Source organism: Molossus molossus, unplaced genomic scaffold (genome assembly GCF_014108415.1).
Source record: "Molossus molossus isolate mMolMol1 unplaced genomic scaffold, mMolMol1.p scaffold_m16_p_7, whole genome shotgun sequence".
NCBI lineage: Eukaryota > Metazoa > Chordata > Mammalia > Chiroptera > Molossidae > Molossus > Molossus molossus.
Genome location: NW_023425401.1, coordinates 9100022 through 9121423, shown reverse-complemented (window position 1 = coordinate 9121423; position 21402 = coordinate 9100022). Strand labels below are relative to the sequence as shown.

At 43.1% G+C, this 21402-nt stretch overlaps 1 protein-coding gene across 11 annotated transcripts in view; it reads left to right on the top strand.

Annotated features, from left to right (window-relative positions):
- The window catches only part of BBS9 (Bardet-Biedl syndrome 9), a 378994-nt gene that overhangs the window by 196412 nt on the left and 161180 nt on the right, over window positions 1–21402 (top strand). For all 11 annotated transcript variants that reach the window (XM_036246696.1, XM_036246699.1, XM_036246695.1 and 8 more), the window contains one exon: window positions 4661–4813. In XM_036246696.1, coding sequence (XP_036102589.1) covers window positions 4661–4813 — 153 coding nt within the window. The remainder of the gene's footprint in view (window positions 1–4660; window positions 4814–21402) is intronic.

Sequence of the window (21402 nt, the reverse complement as noted above, 5' to 3'; positions counted from 1 at the left end):
GCTTATAAAATGAAGGGATTTCTCCTTTTCTCTTTTAACAAGCACACCAGAACTTCTGCGTCTGAGTGAGGTCAGCCACGTGAGGTGTTCTCCAGTAGCCGGCAGCACGGGTGCTCCGTAAATGCTAAATGTCCAAATGTCTGAATAAGTGAGATCTGACGACGACTTTGTTACCTGACTATTTTTTACATTTCTTCTTTGGAAGTATCTGCAGAGCCTGTTTAAATTCTCTTGACTGTCTTGATGGGGTCAAATCTTCATCCTTTGAAGATTGATTTGATATTTGGGAATAGTCTAGCGTAATGTTTTGTGAATGAATTGGACAATGGCAATCATTGTTTTAAAAGTCACATGTGTTTAAAAAATTCACCAGGCTCTACTTACTTATTTGCCTATAAATAGACTTTGGAGGCAATTACAAAGGGGAGTTTCAGAAAACCTTTGAACACCATTCAAGGGAGCATTGGTTCTTAGAGTGACTACTTTTTAAGGACTCAGTAGTTTTTTTTGCATTTCTGTTTATAAACCATAATGTGTGTGTGTGTGTGTGAGAGAGAGAGAGAGAGAGAGAGAGAGAGAGAGGGAGGGAGGGAGGATATGTTATGTAACTAGCCAGTCACGTGAATATTCTACCTGATTTCAGTCCCTTTCAACATTCTAAAGGCATTGATGTTGTACTGTATTTAAAGCCTTCTTTAAATACAGTGTGAACAAAGAGGGAGAAATTCAGTGCATACAATTTAATTAAAATAACATATCATTATCAAATAAAGTTGAACTTATTTGAGTTTCTCTTATATATGCTTATATATTATATATAATGCTTATACGTTATAAGACAGTATGCTTTTGACCAAATTGTGGCACCCAAATTGACAGTTTGGGGAATACATTTAGGAATTTAAGGATTGATAACCTTTGCCATTCTCTAGGATATATTGGAAGAAAATCTTCCTTCACTGGGCAAAACTGGGGTCTACTGGTTTAAGGAAGAGTCCACAGAAAGACTATACTAGGTGTTACCGGACCACCTCTGCGCTGGGGGCTGCCCTGTCCTGGCATGGTCTGGGACCTTTCACGTGTCAGGCGACCTTCAGATCCTTTAATTGCCCAGGAACAATTTCAAGGACAAATCAGAGTGAGAATAAAAGTTTTATTCAGGAAGAGAAAAAGAGATAGCCCAGAGCATGGACACTGTGGTGAAATAAGCAGAAAGTATGAGTCTGGGTGGACACGTGTCTGCTTGAGAGTGAGCTGCACACCTTGGAAGTCTGAAGCAAGTCAAGAAAGTTGGATTCCCAATAGAAAGACAGAAGTCTGAAAAGAAAGTATGTCTATAGAGAGCCAGAGCATAACAGGGAGGAGCGTGAGGGTCCATTTGGACACCAGACCTGGACTCATCAGGCCCTGTCACCCAGGAGTCACCTGGGGATGGTCATGTGGGCAGGATACCCCATGTCCAGAGGGCAGACGTACCTGTGGTCTTAGTGCTGATGAGGTGCTTCTAACAAAGGATTCACTTTGCAGCTCACAGGAGACTTACCCCACACCAACGATGAGAAGTGACAGCCAAGATGACTTAGAGTGAGAGTAAAGAAGAGAAAATAACTGTAGGTCCCGTCTGGGTCACCACAAAGTATGTCATAGGAAAGGACCAGAGCCAAGGTGTGTCTGCCCCGGCATGGTCTGGAATGTGTAAACCATTTGCTCCTAAGTGTCCTTGGTCAGGGAAGATGATACTGTAATTTATTAGCTGGCTGTAAATTGCTTGGCCTTTATTTACCTGTCTGCCTCATTCCATTTGGCAAGGATTAATTTTCCTAGCTTCTTACTAACCTGTCTCACTAATTACATTTTTAAAATATTTAAAATAGAAAATATCAGATTTTACTTGGCTATAAGTTTAACATATAGTTTCCCCCTGTACTTGCTGGGTAGTAAATCCCTGGACTGTCTACCTTAGGGGCGTTTCCTTCCTGGGGAGGGAGTAAGGGGATATGGCAACCTATAGGCACCCATTTGTTATACCAATTAAAAAGCACATGGTTATGCTTCTTTTACTGGCCCCGCTCTCTGTGTTTTTAAAGGTAAGATTTTAAATTTTGAATTAAGATGGCTTTTGGAATCCAAGTGTCTCTTAGTGTAAGGCAGGTATATATGTCTGTTTATTTATTGCTGTTATTACTAGCACCTAGCACAGTGGTTGGCCCTGGATCAATAAGTATTTGTTAAATGTTGCAATTCTGGTACATGAAACCATTTCGATCACTGATGTTGGATTACACATTCAGTGGAATGCTAACCTGGCTGATATCTCAGTGTAGAGCATCTTTTGCATTTTTTGGTGTTTCATGAATACAGGAAATATTAAAGAGAAAGTAATGCAATTAAAAGAGTGAATTATTGATATAGTCATTAATGAAATATATATATATTAATCCTCACCTGAGGATATTTTTCTATTTTATCTTCAGATAGATTGGGAAGGAGGAGGGAGAGAGCGTGAGAAACATCGAAATGGGAGGGACACATCAACTGCTTGCCTCCTGCACAACTCTGGCCAGGGCTGGGGATGAACAGCAACCAAGGTATGTGCCCTTGACTGGAATCAAACCTGTGACTCTTTGGTCCGAGGGCTGACGCTCTACTGCGGAGCCAACCTGGCCAGGGTTCGTTAATGAAATATTATTTATTTATTTTTATTAATTTTTTTCTTTATTGATTTTAGAGAGAGAAAGGGAGAGGGAGAGAAAGAGATAGAAACATTGATGAGAGAGAACATCAATTGGTTGCCTCCTGCATGCCCCCCACTGGGGATCTGGCCCACAACCTGGGCATGTGCCCTGACTGGGAATCGAATCGGTGACCTCTTGGTACATGGGTCGACACTCAACACTGAGCCACACAAGCCAGGCAATGAAATATTATTTTTTAAAAATGTATTTATTTAAAAAATTTATCACAACTTTTGGTAAAGAAAGCTTTTTCCCCCTTCAAGAGAATATTCTTGTATGTATTTGGTTCCTTATTGCTTCTAAAATTGCTATTAAAAGATGTTAATAAAATTCCAAGATTTTTAAGTCACATTGTGGAGAATGCATATAATGAAAAGGAAGTTGGGTTCGATATCAGAAATGTAAACTATACTGTGTTTGATTTCTGAACATTTTGAATATATATATAATCCTCACTCAAGGACATACAGAGAAAGAGAGAGAGGAACATTGATGTGAGAGAGAAACATTGATTGGTTGCCTTCTGTATGTTTCCTGACCTGGGATCAAACCTGAAACCTAGGTATGTACCCTGACCTGGAATCGAACCAGCAGTCTCTTGGTGCACAGGATGAGGCTCAACCAACTGAGCCACTCCGCTGGGCCACTTTGAATACATTTATTTCAGAACTAGTTTATGACTTTTATAAAGTTGAATATGGGGCAACTTTTGGTCTCTAGTTTCTTGTGTATCTTTCTAGAACTATGCCATGTAGTCACAACTGTGTTAACGTACATATTTGTTTTTTTAAAAATACAGGAATGGTAGCACATTGTACATACTATTGTGTTTTGTTTGTTTTTTGCTTTGTTTCATTCAGTGCATCTTTGGATAGCTTTCCCTATCAGTACCCAGTAGTTCTGTGAAGTAGTCTTCCTTATTTATTTAACCTGTTCCCCTATTGATGAGTATTTTTAAAAAAAGTTTTTTTCTTTATTGATTTTTAGAGAGAGAGAGAAACATCAATGAGAGAGAACATCGATTGGCTGCCTCCTGCATGTCCCCCACTGGGGATTGGGCTCACAACCTGGGCATGTGCCCTGACTGGAAATCTAACCGTCTACCTCTTGGTGCCTGGGTCGATGCTCAACCTCTGAGCCACACCGGCCGGGCGAGTATTTTGATTCTTAATAACATCTTACTATAACAACAAAGTATTCTATAATGGATATTCTTGTGTGTACATTAGTTTTTGCAAGCATACCCATAATATAAATTCCTTGAAGTGGGATTGGTAGGTCGAACAGAGGCTGTATGTCTGAGAGCTTATTTGTATTAACTTTTCTGTAAATTTTGTCCATTTTTCTATTAGGTTGTTACACTTTTTCTTAATGATTTGTATCGGGTTGTGGTCCTTTTCTCATTAATTTGTAGGTGCTTTTTAGATATTAGGGACTGAATTTTTATTGATCTATTCTACTGTATCATCTATGTATTCATGTACCAAATACCACTGTTTTAATTCCTTTAACGCTATGATACATTTAAATTTCTTCATTTCTCTTTCAAACTTTTATTGGCATTTTCTGTAGCTTTACTTTATTTTTATTTTTATTTTATTTTATTTTATTTTTTAATCCTCACCCGAGGATATTTTTCCATTTTTTGTACAGATAGAGTGGGAAGGAGAGAGGGGAAGGGGGAGAGAGAGAGAAACATCAATGTGAAGGGACACATCGAGTGGCTGCCACCCGCACGACCAACCAGGGCCGGGGACAAACTGCAACCGAAGTACGTGCCCTTAGCGGGAACCGAACCCGGGTCTCTCCGGACCGCAGGCCGACGCTCTAACCGCTGAGCCAAACTGGCCAGGGCTGTAGCTTTACTTTAAATATGTTTTGTTTTGTGCACATTTAACCTGAATTTAAGACATTCTTCATTGTAGCTGCGGGTAAACGGCGAGAAGTTGGAAGAACTCTTATCTGAAAGAGCAGTGCAGTTTCGGGCCATCCAGCGCCGGTTGCTAACAAGGTTCAAAGATCAGACGCCGGCCCCGCTCCAACACCTGGACACCTTGCTGGATGGAACGCACAAGTGGGCAAGTATAACACCCGCGATGCCCTCCCCACAGTCTGTTGATTTTGAAAGGATGAAGCAGATTCTTTTTTCAGTTAGCTTCCCTAGGGGGAAGAAAGGTAGCTTACTACATAAACCTCAACAACTGTATCGACAAACCATTGGCTTCTTGAAATCCTCATGGTGATTTGAAAAATCAGCATTTTGCGCCACAGTCTACAGCAGCAGTAGGCGACTCGGGAAGGAACGCTGGGCTTGGAGTCCAAAGTCCCCAGTCTGTCACTCATTAGCTGGGTGGCTTTCTGCAACTCCCCTACCCTCTCAGAACTGAGTTCCTTTCTGTAAAATGGGGTGAACTCTCCCGTGCTGTTGCAGAGATTCTGTCCCACAGTGCGGGAGGAAATGCTGGGTGAGTTGCTCTGCAGGTGCAGACAGCTGGCTGTCCTGGGCGGGAGCCGTCCTGTGCCCTCTGCTAGGCACAGTGGGTGTTCTGGACCACACTTCTGTTCTCTCCCCGGCACACTCCGTTTTGGTTCGGTTTTCATCATTTTCTTTTTCCCCTCCTCCTCCTTCGTATCTGTCTGTTGCCTTGCCTGTCCCCTTCTCAGGCTCCTCCCACCCTGTGTCTTCCACACGGGGCCGCAGACACCCCAGTTTCGTCTTTCACGGGGCAGGACCTTTTTGGGGACACAATGGCAGAAGGGTGTTGAAAGGGAGATGATGGGGATGCTTGATCTAATGCTTTCCATATTATCTAGATCGCAAGATTTCCTTTGTCTTTATACATTTCAAGTGCTGGCGTTTTATTTATTTATTTTTGCTTAGCCTCAGGGTTGGGTTTTTCTGTACTGTTACAGGAAAGATGATCAAAACCATGGGTTTTTACTCGAATCTACATTTTAAGTCTCCATTCTTTTTAGATTAAGAAATAGAGAATACCAAGTTTTCAAAAGAAAACTATAAATACTATAAGAACTTTGACTTAGTTTTAATGTAATTTACTACTCAATTTTATCATATTTGCATTAAATTATAGTGAGATGGTATTCTCTATTTTAATTCTTTTTCATAAATTTTTAATGACATAGTCCATGAACATAATTTCCCAGTGAAAATTGTAAGATTATACACAATGCTAAATTCTCCAGCTTGGTTTTTTATCATCTCAGAAATGTAATCAATGTTATATGTTTTTGTGTCTTTCTAGACCTTTTTTTTTTCATCCAGAAGTGAAATATTGTTTTGTAAGGCTAAAAAACTGTCCATAAGTAGTGTCACGCCGTACGTATTGGTCTACCTCTTTTCTTCCTTCCTTCTCCCGGGGCGTGAGCGGGGCTCGTCCCACAGTCCCGTGCAGATGCTTCTCTGTCCGTGGTGGCTGCGAGGTGTTCTATACTGGCCACTCGGTCGCGTGGACCAGCCACCGTTTGTTAGAGGATAAATATTAGCGTAGTTTTCACATGAGGTCCGACGCTGAGATAAATCCCCTGTAGACAACTCTGTTGGGACCAAAGAAGCATGTGACATACCCCGCTTTCCCAGACCTTCTGTTCCGCGTGCGTTTGTCTTTTCTTCCCACTTTGCCCGGAGCGTGGGCATGCCCTGCTTGGCGGGTGAGCCCGACCACGAAAGAATGAGCCTCGCTGGAGCCTGACTCTCCGGGGCACGACTCCAGTGCACGACTGTCATTAGGTCTTGAAAGTGTTTTCCCAGGGTACCCGTTTGCACTGGGGTCTGCCTGGGTGGCGTCCTTGTTGTCTCGTGTGCAGGAGCTCCCCATTCTTCTCTGAGGCCTTCTGTGGGCGCAGGGCCGCATCCCTTCCGCCAGGAGCAGCGAGGTGGGTCCTGGGAGCCGTGTGGTGCGGTTGCCTCCTGTCCCGTTTATCAGTGTCGTCTGGAAGGAACTGCCCGGCCACCATTCAATACGCGGTGAGAACTGGCTTACGTGACACTGGAGGCAGCAGCCAGTATCCTGAAGCTGGTGTGGAAGCTCTCTGAAGGCAGGGCCTCTTTTCTTTTTCTGTCTTATCCACCATCATATTCTTAGCACAATACATTTCTTGCCTCCTGACAGGTACTTAATAAATATTTGTTCTGTGCTCGAATGCTTTATTGCCACTAAGTAAGACAATTCCTTGAAGCTGTGTGTCCGTGGCAGGGTAGCACTACCAAGACCGGAGCAGCAGAGAGTTCTTCCGATTCAGGATGGTTTACTCCAAAATCCTGAAAAGCCAGTAAAACAGGAAAACTCTCTCCTCTTTCCTAAATAACAACCTAAACTGTCAGCTAGGAAGGTTTTATAGCTGCGAACTCTTGACGGACAATAATCTTTCCTGTTGTGACTTGGTGAGTATGTGTGTGCCAGAGTCAATATGACCTAGTCACCTGCTGAAATACATCTCTGCACAGAGGGCGTCGTTGAGGTCAAACCGCTTCATATTTTAAGTGAGATGGGGATTAATTGGGCTTTTTCATTATTAATAGTTACCCAGAAGCATGAAAAGCTTGATTCTCCTCATTTCTTATTTATGTAATAGTTGAGTTCTTCCTCTCGGAAGGTATCTTTCAACAGCTAGGATAGGATAGAAATGTAGACCTGGAGGAGGTTTAGGGGTCTGATTGGTGATGATGGTCCAGGAACTGCAGCGGATTCCAATGAAGTCCTAAGACACACCGGAGTGAAGCCCGGGGCCCTTCACACGCGAGGCCCTGCTGAGTGACTGACGTGCGGTAGTTGGACCGCTGTGCTCCTTTGCAGCAGACTGAGCGAAGGTGCTCTCCCAGGTGCTGAGGTCAGCTGGGCTCCCTACCTCTTCACTCGATGACCGTAGCCACTGTTACTATTTCAGCACCCAGAGGTCAGCTTACCAGACACGAGTTGGCAAGGCCAGTGCGGCCTCTGTGTATTCTGCCTCCTTGGTGTTTCGGAGCAGCTCAGGGGACCACTAGCTTATACAGTGAGCCTGGGAAGTAACCGCTAATCTTCCAGTGACCTGGAATTCAGGTGCCTTTGATTCCCATGCATCAAGAGCCCATTAGAGAAAGCCATGCTTCTGAGGTTGCAGTGGGACATCCAATATTGTTTCTTTAAGTACATACTAATAAATACTCTAAGGTTTGAAGTAGCTCATCTGATGTGTCCTTGCTTGTATTTCAGGCGTAGTCTGTGACCTTGGGCAACTAACTTACTTAGACAGATGGACAGGAAACCAAACCTTCCCACCTGTAGCATGGTTTCTCCTCCCTGGAGTTGTTGTGAGGATTGAACTATGTAAACACAAAAATTGCTTAGACTGTGCTTGGTACACAGTAAGCTCTCAACAATATTAACTACAATTCTGAGGACTGTTCTTCATGTTGATCTGACTGAGAAGTTAGGTCATTGCATTGATCAGACAGACGAGGTCATCATAGTCCATCATCTTTCTGAACCTCTGCTCTCCGGCAACCCCACAAATCTAGACCTCAGCCGAGAACCGAGAAGATCCTGGACCTGGCTGGGTGGCTCAGTTGTTTGGATTGTCGTCCTGTACACCAAAAAGTTGTGGGTTCGATCCCTGGTCAGGGCTTGTATGGGAGGCAATGTTCGATGTTTTTCTCTTACATGAATGTTTATCTGTCTCTTCCTCTCTCTCTAAAAATCAGTAAAAACATATTTTTGGGGGATGATTGAAAAAAAAAAAGAAAAAGAAAAAGATCCTGTATCCTCAGGGGCATCCCAGCCCCTCTAACACACCTGCCTGCCTTGGCAATGTTTGGTTTCAGAGAGGATCCCAAAAGGGAAGGGACATCAGGTCCTGAGGTCAAGTGGCCATCTTCCCCGGATCCACGATTCTTTCATCAGGACGTGTTCCTACAAGGAGAGGTGCTCAATCAGAGATATTTCTCGCTCTTTCTCTCTCTCTCTCTCTCTCTCTACACACACACACACACACACACACACACGCACACACACGTTGCTTTGAAGAAATGTACCAAATTAAAGTTTCATCAGACGTATAAGAAAATGTCTGTTTTCTAGGTATTATTGTTTTGATCTTCACTATTTTTAACTGAAACATAATTTGATTATTATTTTACTCTTCTTTCTTGGTTTGCCCGTGAGATTGAGCATTTTAAAAATGTTCACCGGCCATTGTCTGTTTCTGCGTGTGACTTACATAGGTATGCCCTTTTTATCAGGTGGTTCAGCTCTTTCTTGCTGTTTTGTGAATATTAGGAGTGGCAGTCTTTTATCATACTTGTGTCACTCATAAAAAAATACTTTGTATATATGAGGACCATAATCTCTCTTCATATATTAAAAAACTTTTACCGATTTGTCATTTGCCTTTATTTTTATTTAAAATGCTTTTTGACATGTAAAATTGAAAAAGCATTTATGTAGTAAAATCTATTTATCTTTCTTTTTTAGGTTTCTCTGTCCAGGGAAGCCTTCCCCAGGCCAAGAGTACACAGACATAGACCTGTGATTTACTTTAACATTTTACGGCTATCAGTCTTTAAACACTTTTAAATCCGTGTGGAATGTATTATGCAGTTTAGTGGGAATCTAATCTCCTCGCCAAGAACGGTGAGCTGGATGGATGTCTCAGCCCCTGCTCGTGCCGTAATCCATTGTTCTCCTACTGAACAAAAATACTACTTATCATTTAACACTCTCACTGTACAGCAAACCACCCCAAACCTTAGTGGCTTAAAACAACAACAGTTCGATATTGTTCATGAGCCTCTGGCATCACTGGGCAGTTCTGTAAACCTGGGCCTCGCATGACTGATTTTGACCTGCTCACTCAGGTATCTCTGGTCAGCCGGCAGCTCAGCTGGGGACCAGATGGCCCAGGATGTACTCACTCACTATCTGGCAATTGGCTGGTGACTGGGGGGATGATTGTGCTACATGTCTCTCCTGGCCCACACACTGGCCTGGGCTCGTTGACATGGTGACTGCAGGTCCCAAAGCACAGTGTTCCCCACGCCTGTGCCTGTGCCGTGTCTCTTAATTCCCCATTGGTCTGGGGCAGCCTGGGTCAAAGGCTGGGGAGTGGAGAGTCCTGGGCATGTCTACTCTGCTGCCCTTAGTTTGCGAAAATTCATTGTGCTCCTAAATTAGCCAAATGTTTCAAAAGGTACGTTTTTCAACCTTCCCTAACCCGTGAACATAGGTTTTCTGCTCTTTTGACTTTCAAACCTCAACTTGTGTTGTCATTAACATCGTATTCAGTTATAGTCAGTCATGGTCTATGGACTCTAATTAATTAGATCTGTCCAGAGATGTTTAACGAACAGCGCGTCAGCTTCTTTCAGGCCGGGAGGCTGCCTGGATGCTTGCTCCTGTGCTCACTCCGTCAGGCCTTTCGGAGAGGGCTCTGTGATGCAGCCTCCTCTGTGTCCTCACCTCGCCCTGTCCAGGCCGGCCTCCTGGGCAGGCGCCCTGGGCCGGCGCGGAGCCCGGTGGTGGACTCGTGCTCTGCAGTGACCATCGTGAAATTCTTAATACTTTTCCGGTAAGAGGCCCCGTACTTCCATTTAGCTCTGGACACCGCAAACGACGGGGCGGTCCTGGCTCTGTCCGGACACCAGCTTCCGCTGCGTAGAACAAGAACACTGAGAGCCCGAGGCAGAGCGGAGTTCCAAGACAGAAAGGCCGAACTACCACTGCCCCCCCCGTACGTTCCCCACGTGAAGAAAAGGGGTCAGTGAGCTCCACTGGACAGCTGCGGCCTTCCTTCTGCGAAAGGCATCTTGGCTCAAGGACGGGGAGCTGACACGGGCTACCTGGCTCAGGAACACCACCCTGCAATCCGTTGTCTCTGGGCATGTTGTGGGTCGCAGCCTCTTTTTAGACTTCCAACAGGAGGGTCACGGCATCAAGATCCACCATCAATAGTTAGCAGTTTTGGTGCACAAGGGGGTCAGCCAACCACTTTTCTCCTGCTCTGAACTGCAAGTCATTTCTGACACCCTGTAATTTTGGTTCGATAGGGATCCGAAACCCACATCGCCACCTTACCGTTTCGGTCTGGCCGGCATGCCTGTCTTCGTGGTCTCAGCCTGCTGCCTCATGACCCGCTGGGGGCGTCTGCCGAGGCTGAGCTGGAGCCGAGTCCTCTCCCTCTGGGAAAAGCTGCTTGTGATTCGTTCATGGGCAGTGAATGAAGATTTTCCGCTGCTCGCCGCAGTTTCAGTAATTTATTCTAGAATTTTTGGGGGGAAAAGGCTTCCTTTTCGAAGGAACTTGAACCTTCTAGCTTTAGAGGCATAACGTTAGAAGAAAGTAAGCATGTCAAGAATTTCTTTCTTTCAGCAGCGAGAAACCGAAATTCCTCGTTTGTATAATTGGAACACTGCCTTGTCAACCATATGAATATGTTTTTGGAGGATCCCAGAAAGGAGGTCAGGGAAGAGAAGAGAAATTTGTATTTATCGAGCATCTGTGGAGTCAGAGGTCTGTGTTATTGTTGCTTTATTTAATGCTCACAATCATTTTGCGAGGGTGGCGTCATTGCTCCCATTGGATGGATGAAGAACTTGAGACTCCGCCGAGTTGAGTAACTTGCTCACTGGTGCAGTTCCAGTGTCCATGCTGTACTAACTCATGTGGCATTTTTTCTTTTTTTAATCCTCACCCGAGGATATTTTCCCATTGATTTTCAGATAGAGTGGGAGAGAGGGAGAGAGAGAGAGAAACATTGATGTGAGAGAGAGATCGATTGGCTGACTCCTGCATGACCCTGACCAGGGCTGGGGACGAACCGCAACCGAGGTACATGCCCTTGATCAGAATGGAACCCTTGACTCTTTGGTCCGCGGGCCGATGCTCTAACCGCTGAGCCAAACCAGCCAGGGCAGCATTTTTATTTTAATCACTTCCAGGTGGAACATAGACATCCCAGGTTTTCTTCAGCAAAACTACAGTCAGGCTAAAGAAAAGGAGGGTTTGTTCAAACTCTTTGTACATATGCGTGGCATGTATCTGCGATCGCCTAATACTCATGCGTACACCCCTGTCAGAAAGGTAACTATCTGCAGCGATCCCCAAAGTCCATGTTACATCTAAAGCTTGAGTATGGGGAAGAGGCGACTTTGTGGCTTTGTTGACTCACCCTGAAGTCTAGGTTTCTTTGCCATCAAATGCTAATGCTTATTGCATTTGGCAGAAATGCTTTGGAAAATAAGTTCTCTTCGTGTTATAAAATGTTCACGTACGTTTGTTAGTCAGAGCAGGACTGATTGGCTGAATCGAAACAGGGGAAATTTAGACTTACCCTCCGGTTTGGCTTGTGTTTTGATGCTTTTGTGTGTACCGAGATTTTTTTCTGTCTCCATTTGAACACTAACCCTCTGTTGTAGCAAAGGAAAAATGTTTACTAATCTGGAAGTTTAATTGTGTCAGATGACATATGTGTGATGTAATGACTGATAGTCATTAATGTTCTAGAAAGCCACTTGGCTGATTTTTCTCTTGTGTGAAACAGAGGCTGTATTAGACCTAATTTTAAACAGAGATCCTGTGCCTTGGATTTGCTATTTGTTACTTTTTCTGTACTTAAAACTTCCTTCCACTCTGTTTATTTGCATGGAATTGATATATAAAAATCATTTTAAGTCACGCAGAAGTCTGAGAGCTTTTTGGTCTGTGACTTTGTAAATGAGCATGATTTTGGCTGATAACACAAAGGAGTGTGTGATGAAGCCATTCAGAGCCTACTTCCCTCTTTGCCATGGCAAGGGGGAGCCATCTGCTAACAGACTGGGAAGGAAGTCCCAGGGATGTCAAGATACTGCATTTGTTGTTCTTATACCCACTTAAGAGCTAAAGAGAAGTCTTTCTCTGAAGGAGAGGATAAACAGGGCAGAAAGAGGGGCACAGAAGTTCCCCACCACATGTCTGGGGATGAGTGGGGGAGGTAAGTCCAAATAAAATGGGATGGCAAATCAGAGGGTAGTTAAAAAAAAAAGAAGTTTGTATGTTTTTACCCTGTAGTTCTACTCTTGGAAAATAGTTCACGAAGGAAAAAAAGTACCTTCATCAGGTTGTTTATTTACAGTGTTAATCACCTTTGCAAGAAATTAGAAACCTGCTTTTTATAGTTAGAAAATGATTGAGCTATTGTAGTACTACCATTGGATATAGTATCATTTCATGTCATCATTTAAAACACTGGAATAATATAAAACACTTCTAGTAATTAAAGAAAGCAGATTAATTCATAGTAAGTAACAAATAATGAAATAGATGTATCTATAATAGATAAGTGTGCAAAGATTTGGAAGAAATATAAAAATGAAAATGGTGCACATTTGTTTTAGATTACTTTATTTTCTTAATCTCCTTTAATATTATGATCATAATTTGATAAGCATGAAAATAATTTTTCACAATACAGGAACGTATTTCATGCTATTGAACTATACACTTGAAAATAGTTAAGATGACAAATTTTATAGTCTTCGTGTTTTACTACAATTAAAGATAATAATAACTTTTTGAACAATGGGATGTTGTCCCAAACTCTTGGTCTTCATTGGTGTTTTCTGAGGGAATTATTTTCTCTGTCTCTATATACCTTACAAGGTCTCTAGTCTCCGAATGTTTAGAACTTTGGATTATCATTCCAGATAGGAGTTAGTTTCTTTGAAAGCGAGCAATTAGATAACTGAATTTTGTGCTTGAATTCATATAGGAATAAGGGTGGGTGTTGCCTTGTTGACCTCTTGCCAAATGAGAGAAGTATACACAGCTCTTTCAAAATTAGGTAAGACTTTCTTTATCCAGGTCCGAGTGTGACCTAGAATGGAATCTCCACAGTGTGTCTGTTACACGCGTCACTGATGTGCTCAGTGTGTGTGGCTCTACGTCTACCCCACAAAAGGGAACATGGAGCCACAGTGTGACCCATATGTATACTTTTTTAGTTCAAAAAATTTATTTATTGATTGATTTTATTGATTTATTATTTATTTATTTATTTTAGAGAGAGGAAGGGAGAGATAGAAAAATTGTTAAGAGAGAACATCGATTGTTTGCCTCCTGCATGCCCCCCACTGGGGATTTGGCCCACAACCTGGGTATGTAGCCTGACTGGGAATTGAACCAGCGACCTCTTGGTGCATGGGTTCATGCTCAGCCACTGAGCTACACTGGTTGGGCTAATTTTTAGATTTCTAGTAGCCACATTAAAAAAGTAAGATGAAACAAGTGAGATGAATGTGATCATTTCAACATGTAATCCAATAAGAATTATTAACGAGATATTTTATGTTTTTTCATAGTCTTCAAAACATGGCTAATTTAACATGGTTCATTTTATACTTGCAACACATTCCCATTGCTAAATACCCACATGTGGCTAGTGGTTACCTTAGTGGACATCACAGTTCTAGCTAGACAGTTATCGGTTCATAATTTCATGTTGTTTCTTGTAATGTCTCTTTTCTTGATTTTCTCTTTCCTTTGGTTCTTTGAATTCTTGTTTATGATAAGACTCATTGACCCGATGATTTTCACTCACTGGATGTGAATAGCAAGCAATGGGAAACACTCTTCTGTGGTCAGGGGACCGCCACAGACGGAACTTTCCCACATGAACCGTGTTTCAGGTGCCGGAAGCGGGCCTTCCCTTCCACCTCCTCTTCCCTCCAGCACGGTGCCTTTGCCTTTCTCTCCTACGCTCCCTTTTCGGCCTCTGTAACTTGTTTCCTGAGCCTACACAGTCCAGCTGGCTCACTTCTACTACCTCTGTAACTTTCTAAATAAACTTTCTCTCATAATTTGAAAGAAAAAAAAAAGCATCACATTTGCATCAACAGACTTGGGTCCCAGCTCCTCCTGGCTCCTTGACTTTGGGTGTGTCACCAGCCTCGCTGCGCCTCGCCCCTTCCGTCTGTCCCTGGACCCCTTGGAGCCGGTCTGAGGGGCACCCAGCCTTGTGCTCCCCGTCCGGTCAAGTTCTCCAGAAATATGTCTTGTATCTACATGAGAGTTCAGGCAGGGGACTTAGACGCTCACAGTTCCGGCAGTTCTCAATTTCAGGAACAGATGGAGCCTTCGGGGTCATCTAGTGTCAGCCCAGACTGGGGTGTGGCTGTTGGCCAGTCACTGTTGTTTGGTGGACTCGAATGATCGTGATCTAAGTTACAGGGCTTTGTGAGGCTGAGTTCATTTTCAAACAGAGTATGGAAGTGCAGAGTATTATTATAGCATTGGAGTTATGCTTCCCTGCATTGAAGTATGTAATGCTAATTGACATTAATGGGTGTTGTACATAAATCAAAGGGAGAACAGACCTATTAGTGTATAAAAAACATTCTACTTTTAATATCTATCTGGTATGCTTTACTTCCCTGGGGCATTTTTTTTTTTTTAAATAATAAATTGAATGCATAGTTCTTTATCTGCATGTTTTTCAATCAGTATTTAAGTTTTCTGCTTGCTAGTGTTAGTTTGAACAACTCCCTAGATTGTAAATTCAATGTTAGGATTTCGCTTTGGTGACTTTATCAGATTCAGAAATTCAATCACCTGTCTCATATAAAGTATTCTAAGACAGAGTAATCAGGGAGTATGACCTTCTGCTAAAATGTCACTCTATTTGTTGTTCGATCTTTTTTTTTTTTTTTAATTAGTCTTTTGAGATACACTCAGAAGCAAGATGTTTCTAATATTACAATAAAGCTATTTATGGGCCCATTATAAGGAAATGCAAATCTTATCTTTCTGTGTCAGTGATGAGAGAAAAATATATGTGTCCTCCAATTATCTGTAATTGTATGAGGTTTTCTTTCATTTGTGTTATCTATCTTCCTGTTTAATCCCCTCCAACACACTTATTCCTTTTGTATTAGTTTTCTGTAAATGGAGTTCTGAATGGTTTGAATTGTGAATTAACAATGATCACCATCCTCCCTTCCCTCCTCCTTCCTCTTTCTCTTTAAATACAGGGAAACAGAGCCAGTTTCCTAGAAAGACCCGGAAAGATGAAAAGAAAACAGTCTTTGTAAGAGTACGGGTGAGCAGCGGAGCAGTTTCACCAGCCCTGAGACGCGTGTCTCTGGGTGCTGATGGTCAGAGGGCTGAGTGCCCTGAGGGGGGCTCGAAAGAACCAAATGTAACCAAGGATGCATTGGGGTGATCTAGTCTTAAGAAGATAGTTTCATGAGACCCAGTATATATCCAGGGAGAAGGTCATAGTAGGTGAAAGCAGTCTATTTAATTGAAAGAAATGAACTTTGAACACTGGATTTTAAATAGATTTAGATACATTGTCACTCTCCCCAGGAATCGTTCATAGAATGTTGTGTGGTCAAGCCCCTGATGGATCACCCTCTCTTTTAAAGTTTCCTTTTACACGATTTTCAAATCTCTCATAGCAGAATATTAGATTTCAGGGAAATCCAACCTCCCCTCCCACCCAGACACAGATTCTCTGCCCGCTTCTAGGACTGGCTTCTGGCCAGGACGTAATATTCTTGTTCAGTTGACTCACCAGTTAGAAAGAGGGCTCAGAGGTCACATATGCTTGGCGATGTTTTTCCCATGGAAGTAATAGATTTCCACTGGGTCATCTCCCTCCTCTGTCTTTTATCCCACCTTTGTGAGTCAAGGAGGAAGTGCGTAAGACGAGCAGCCCTTGCGAAATTGAGGCCATGAACTCGAGGAAGTCCACAGATCCTGGTCCTTATGATCTAGTATGTCAACCGCGTGTCTGACACATCAGATAAGACAAATCTTCTTAGTGTAATTATCTGTACATTTTATTTGTTTCCGTCCCTGCCCATTCGGAGACCTTCAGGAGATCCCTAATGTCTGTCCTGCTAAGCTGAGACTTCTCCCTGCGGCGTTCGAACACGTCTGCAGACTGGAGCTCGCCTCCTTCTAACCCTGACTCCGCACTTCTGCAAAGCTCCATGCTGGCCAAGCTTTGCTGGTGCAAATTTGCGTACTGCACACTTCACCCGTTGTGAGGGTACCATGTAATGGTGTTTGGTGAGCTTGCAGAGTTGTGCCACCATCTGCACAATCTACGCAGAACATGACCGTTTTCCAGCGGCCCTTGTGCCCATTTACATGGAACACCCCCTCCCACCAAGGAACCACTGGTCTACTTTCTGTCCCTGTAAGCTGGCCTCTTCTGATATTTTGAATAAATAGAATCATACCATAAGTAGTGTTTGGATCTGGGTCCTTCTACCTAACGTAATGCCTTTGAGGTGCATCCCTGTTGGAGCCGGGGTCAAGTGTATTCCTTCTTGTTGCCGAGTGGAGTTCCGTGGTGGGAACGCACCCCATTCATTTTGTCAGTTGATAGACATTTGGATTGTTTCCAGTTTTGACCAATACATGAATAATGCTGTTATGAACATTCATGTAATGTCTTTCTGTGGACACACGTTTTGTTTTCTCTTGGCGGATACTTAGGAGTGGAATTGCAGGGTCATGTGGTAAATTTATGTTTAACTTCTTAGGGTGCTAACAAATACCCTAAGTGTTTCTCAGCGTGTTATCATTTCATATTCCCTCCAGCAGCGTGTGAGGGTTCCAGTTTCTCACATCGTCACCATCACTTGTTATTGTCTGTTTTTTAATCGCAGCCATTCTAGTGTACATCTCATTCTGATTTTAATGCATTTTCCCTAATGACTAATGATGTTGAGCATCTTCTTATTTGCTTACTAGACTATTCTCTTTTGATCCAAATTATCCTGTGCGTTTCTCTTATTATGGCTTTGCTTATGCTAATCTCACTACCTGAACCTCATCTCCCCCACCCCCCACCATCTTCCTTCTTGGAAGCTTCCTACAAAGTCATCTTCTCTTGAAGCCTCTCCTTATTGTGTCTTGCTCCTCCCAGTCATCTGCCTTCTCTCCCTGCTGTAGAGCTCAGGAGCACAGTGGTTAAGCCTCCACCGTGACGTTTACTTCTATTCTGCCTGACATTCTAGTTACTTGAGGTCATGCTTCGCTTTTCCCGGTGACTCATCAGCTCTTGGGCCACTGGCGACTGGGACTGTTCCTTTGCTCACCCATCAGTACACAGAACAGTGGCACACGGGGGGAGGTGCTCCATGACGTTGGCCAGGTAGATCTACAGAGAGGGGTGTGTGTTAGAGAGAGAGGCTTCGTGAGCGGATGGCAGGCAGCTAAGCTCAGAGCGCCCACTCCGCCCTGCGTTCGCTGCGGCAGAAAGCATCCTGTCACTCGTCAGGGCCACTCTGCAGTGTATCCTCACGGCCCTGCTTCCTCTAGGGCATGGGCTCTGGTACTCACCGTTCTCAGTGGTTTCTCCCCTGGGCCCATGTCTCTCGTTCTGTGCATTTCTTTCCTCTGGGAAACCAACCTCATCCGAACACTGTCTCTGTTCCTGTTGCCACTTGAAAACATGTCTCCAAATTCATTTGCCTAAAATTCCAGCTTCCCCTTGCTCAGACACCTCTCCTATTTCTTTTAGTTGGCATCCTCAGTGGCTGCTGCCCGTCCCGCTCACTCCTTGGAGACGAGGGGAATCCATTGGTCAGGAAGGCTGACACCCATAGGCTCGTCTCTTGTGTCTCACCAAGCCCCTCCTGTCCTTCTGTCTCACAGGATGGGGTCCCTTCTCCAATATTACTTCTTCACTCAGCCCCTTTCACCTTCCACTCAGTAATTAGCCATTTTTTCTGGCTCTTATATTTTTTTTATCTCTTCCCTTCTCTGTTCCTTTTCTACAGCCCATTGCCGTCTCTCAGCCTGCTGGGATCAGTGCAACACAATGAAACTACAAGCACACGCTGCTTGGAGTGAGGGGGAGCTTTGCAAGGGCGCAAATGCTCCAGGTCTCTGGACACAGTCCCATTTATTTGCAGATTGGTACCCCCAGGTCACAAGTGGATTTAAGTAAATTATTTCCTTGAGATGGCATTACTGCAAACATACACCCTAGCTTTGTCTCTTCCTTTTGATGGGAAGAGACCTTGAAGCCAAAAGATAATAAACCCTTATTCACATGCAAATGAAGCACCCAACACACATGGGCGGGCCAGGTTCTCCCCCAATCCCCCGAGCTAGGATTCTGAGAATGTATTAACACAAGGTTGAGAGTGCTTAATACAAGGTTAAAAAACGTCCATCTTCCAACCCTCCGACCCCACAAACCCTCCGACCCCACAAACCCTCCGACCCCACAGCCCATAAACATGCAGGTGTGTGTCCCCACTTAGATCTGCCTCCTGTCACTTTCTTTGTGTCTCTCCTTTAGCTGCAACCCATCCTTTTGTTTCTCCTTTCACACACCTGTCTCATGAGAACTGTCCACCTGGATTTTTTCTACCCTCTCATATCCCATTTGATTACCCCACCCACCTTTTTATTTACTTTGTTAAAAGAACTGCGTAAGATTAACCCTATTAACACAATTTTAAGGATACTGTTGAGTTTTGTTCACTGTGTGCACACTGTTATCCAGCAGATCTCTAGAACCTTTTCCTTTGGCATGACTGAGACTCTGTACCCATTGCCTAGCGACTGCCCGGGCACCCCACCCCCACCAGCCCACTCCTGGCAAGATAAGGGGACCATGTAGACAAATAATCTAGCTCAGAGTATTCTGAGTTGCTTTTGGCCTTCAGGCAAGCTAACGGCACCGTGTAATGATGAAGCTGGTTCTTGTTTGTAATTTTTGGGTTTGGTGATGGGATTCAGGGAGTGCCTTTGATATTCATTTCATTTCTGTAGTTTGAAAAACATCACATATTTGAACAAAGACTTGTGTTGGCACATTTTTAACTTAGAAAAGAAGACACAGTTATGGAGGAGGTTAAATTTGGATAGTGCACCCATAGAAGCGGATCACAGAAGAATTTGAAATTTTCCTTTTTTTTTGGCCTTATGTACTTCTGGTATAATGCAGGCCCTATGTATACATAAGGGAATAATTAAATACAGAAATGCAGCCTACTTGTTGGCCAGAAAGGATGCCTGGAACATGTGGATAAGCTTGGACATTTGTCTAATGTTAATTGGAATATTGGTTTTCAGTTGAAGATGCCAAATCTTCAGAAAAGTAATTGGATTTAGCTTCCTATTTAGCAAACTACTTCAAATCCCCGAAGTATCCCACATCCGAAACTAATTTTTCTTGATTGTATCAAGTTTAGTCATGAACAGAACAAGGGTTGACATAGTTTTTTAATATTTAAAATATTTCTTGACAAGGTTTCAACACTGTTGCCCGTCCACACACTTTATTGTTAGGTTCTCGAACAACAGATGAAATCTTAGGTCTGTGGAACAAGATTTACAGCTTTGCAAAACTGTCTCCTTGAAATAAATCAATTTACTCTTTTTTTCCCTATACATTTAAATTTAAACTCAGATTTTGATCAGATTTCAAGAAACAACACAAAAATGGTGTATTTCTTATTGCTTTTTATATAAACCTACATGTGTGCTTAATTTAACTCCTTTAGATTTAGCCTGGGAAATGTGTCTCGTCCTGGTTCTTGAGTCTTGAAAGCATTATTCAACCTCCGAATGTTTAATGTGATGTGTCAAAATATATGGAAATAATTTTAGAAAGTTATTAGAAAGGATAGGGTGTTTGATCATTGAAATTCAGGGATTAAGAGATTCAGGTGAAGGGATTGTTCTATCAAATATTTCTTGAGCAACTACTATGTACAGGTTTTGCGACTGGAAGAGGTCCATGTGGTGTTTATGATATGGTTGAGCGCCTAAACAGTGCACCTTTCTTATATTGATGATAATTATGAAGGTAGATGAATATCACCTCTTAGTTTATTCTTTTGCCATTGAGGACGATCACTGAAATATTCAAAAAGATAAAATGGTGCTTCTTAAGTGAAGTATGAGTAGATAACATCCTACATAATTTTTAAATGTATTATCAGAAGAACATCATTTTCACTGATGGTAACAGGGCCTAGTAAGAGCTATACAGCTCAACAATAGATTATTCTCGTGTATTTTTTGTACCAGGACCCATCTTGTGGGAAAGAAATTATAGCCATGCTTCTGTGTGTCGTTTTTCTTCCAGGACACCAAACTTCTATAGAAGATATGTACATTTTTAGTTAAAGTGGATTTTCAATCTCTGTTTAGTCTGTCTCCAGGGTAGAATTCACTGCCAGACCTAACCTTGTTCACTACTGTGCCCAGCACAGAGCCAGTGTGGCACACAGTAGGTGCTCAGCACGTGTTTGTTCAGCTCGATGGTCCAGCTCACGGGTAGTCGGCATTTTTGTAGGGAGCTTCTGAAGGCATGCCTTCTGTCTCTGCGGACAGGATACTATTATGCTAACGACACAGGCAATTTACAACCTGTGTTTAGACCTACGTTTATCGTTCCCACTTCTGGAGGGGGGCGGTCACTGCAGGGACCTCGGGCAGTGCCGCTCCTCCTCCTGGGCCACACTGCGCTGCAGTGGCGTTGTTTTGGGACTGTTTTGTCACTGGAATTTTTATGATCCCTTTGTGCTTAAAAAGCAATTAGCCTGGAACAGGAACAGGCTTTATCATCTTTCTAGTGTTAAGTTGCAAATGCTTGAAAGGTTTATATTGCGTATCATTTGAGATAAATGATTTTTCACATTCCAGTTGGGTTTATAGTCCTT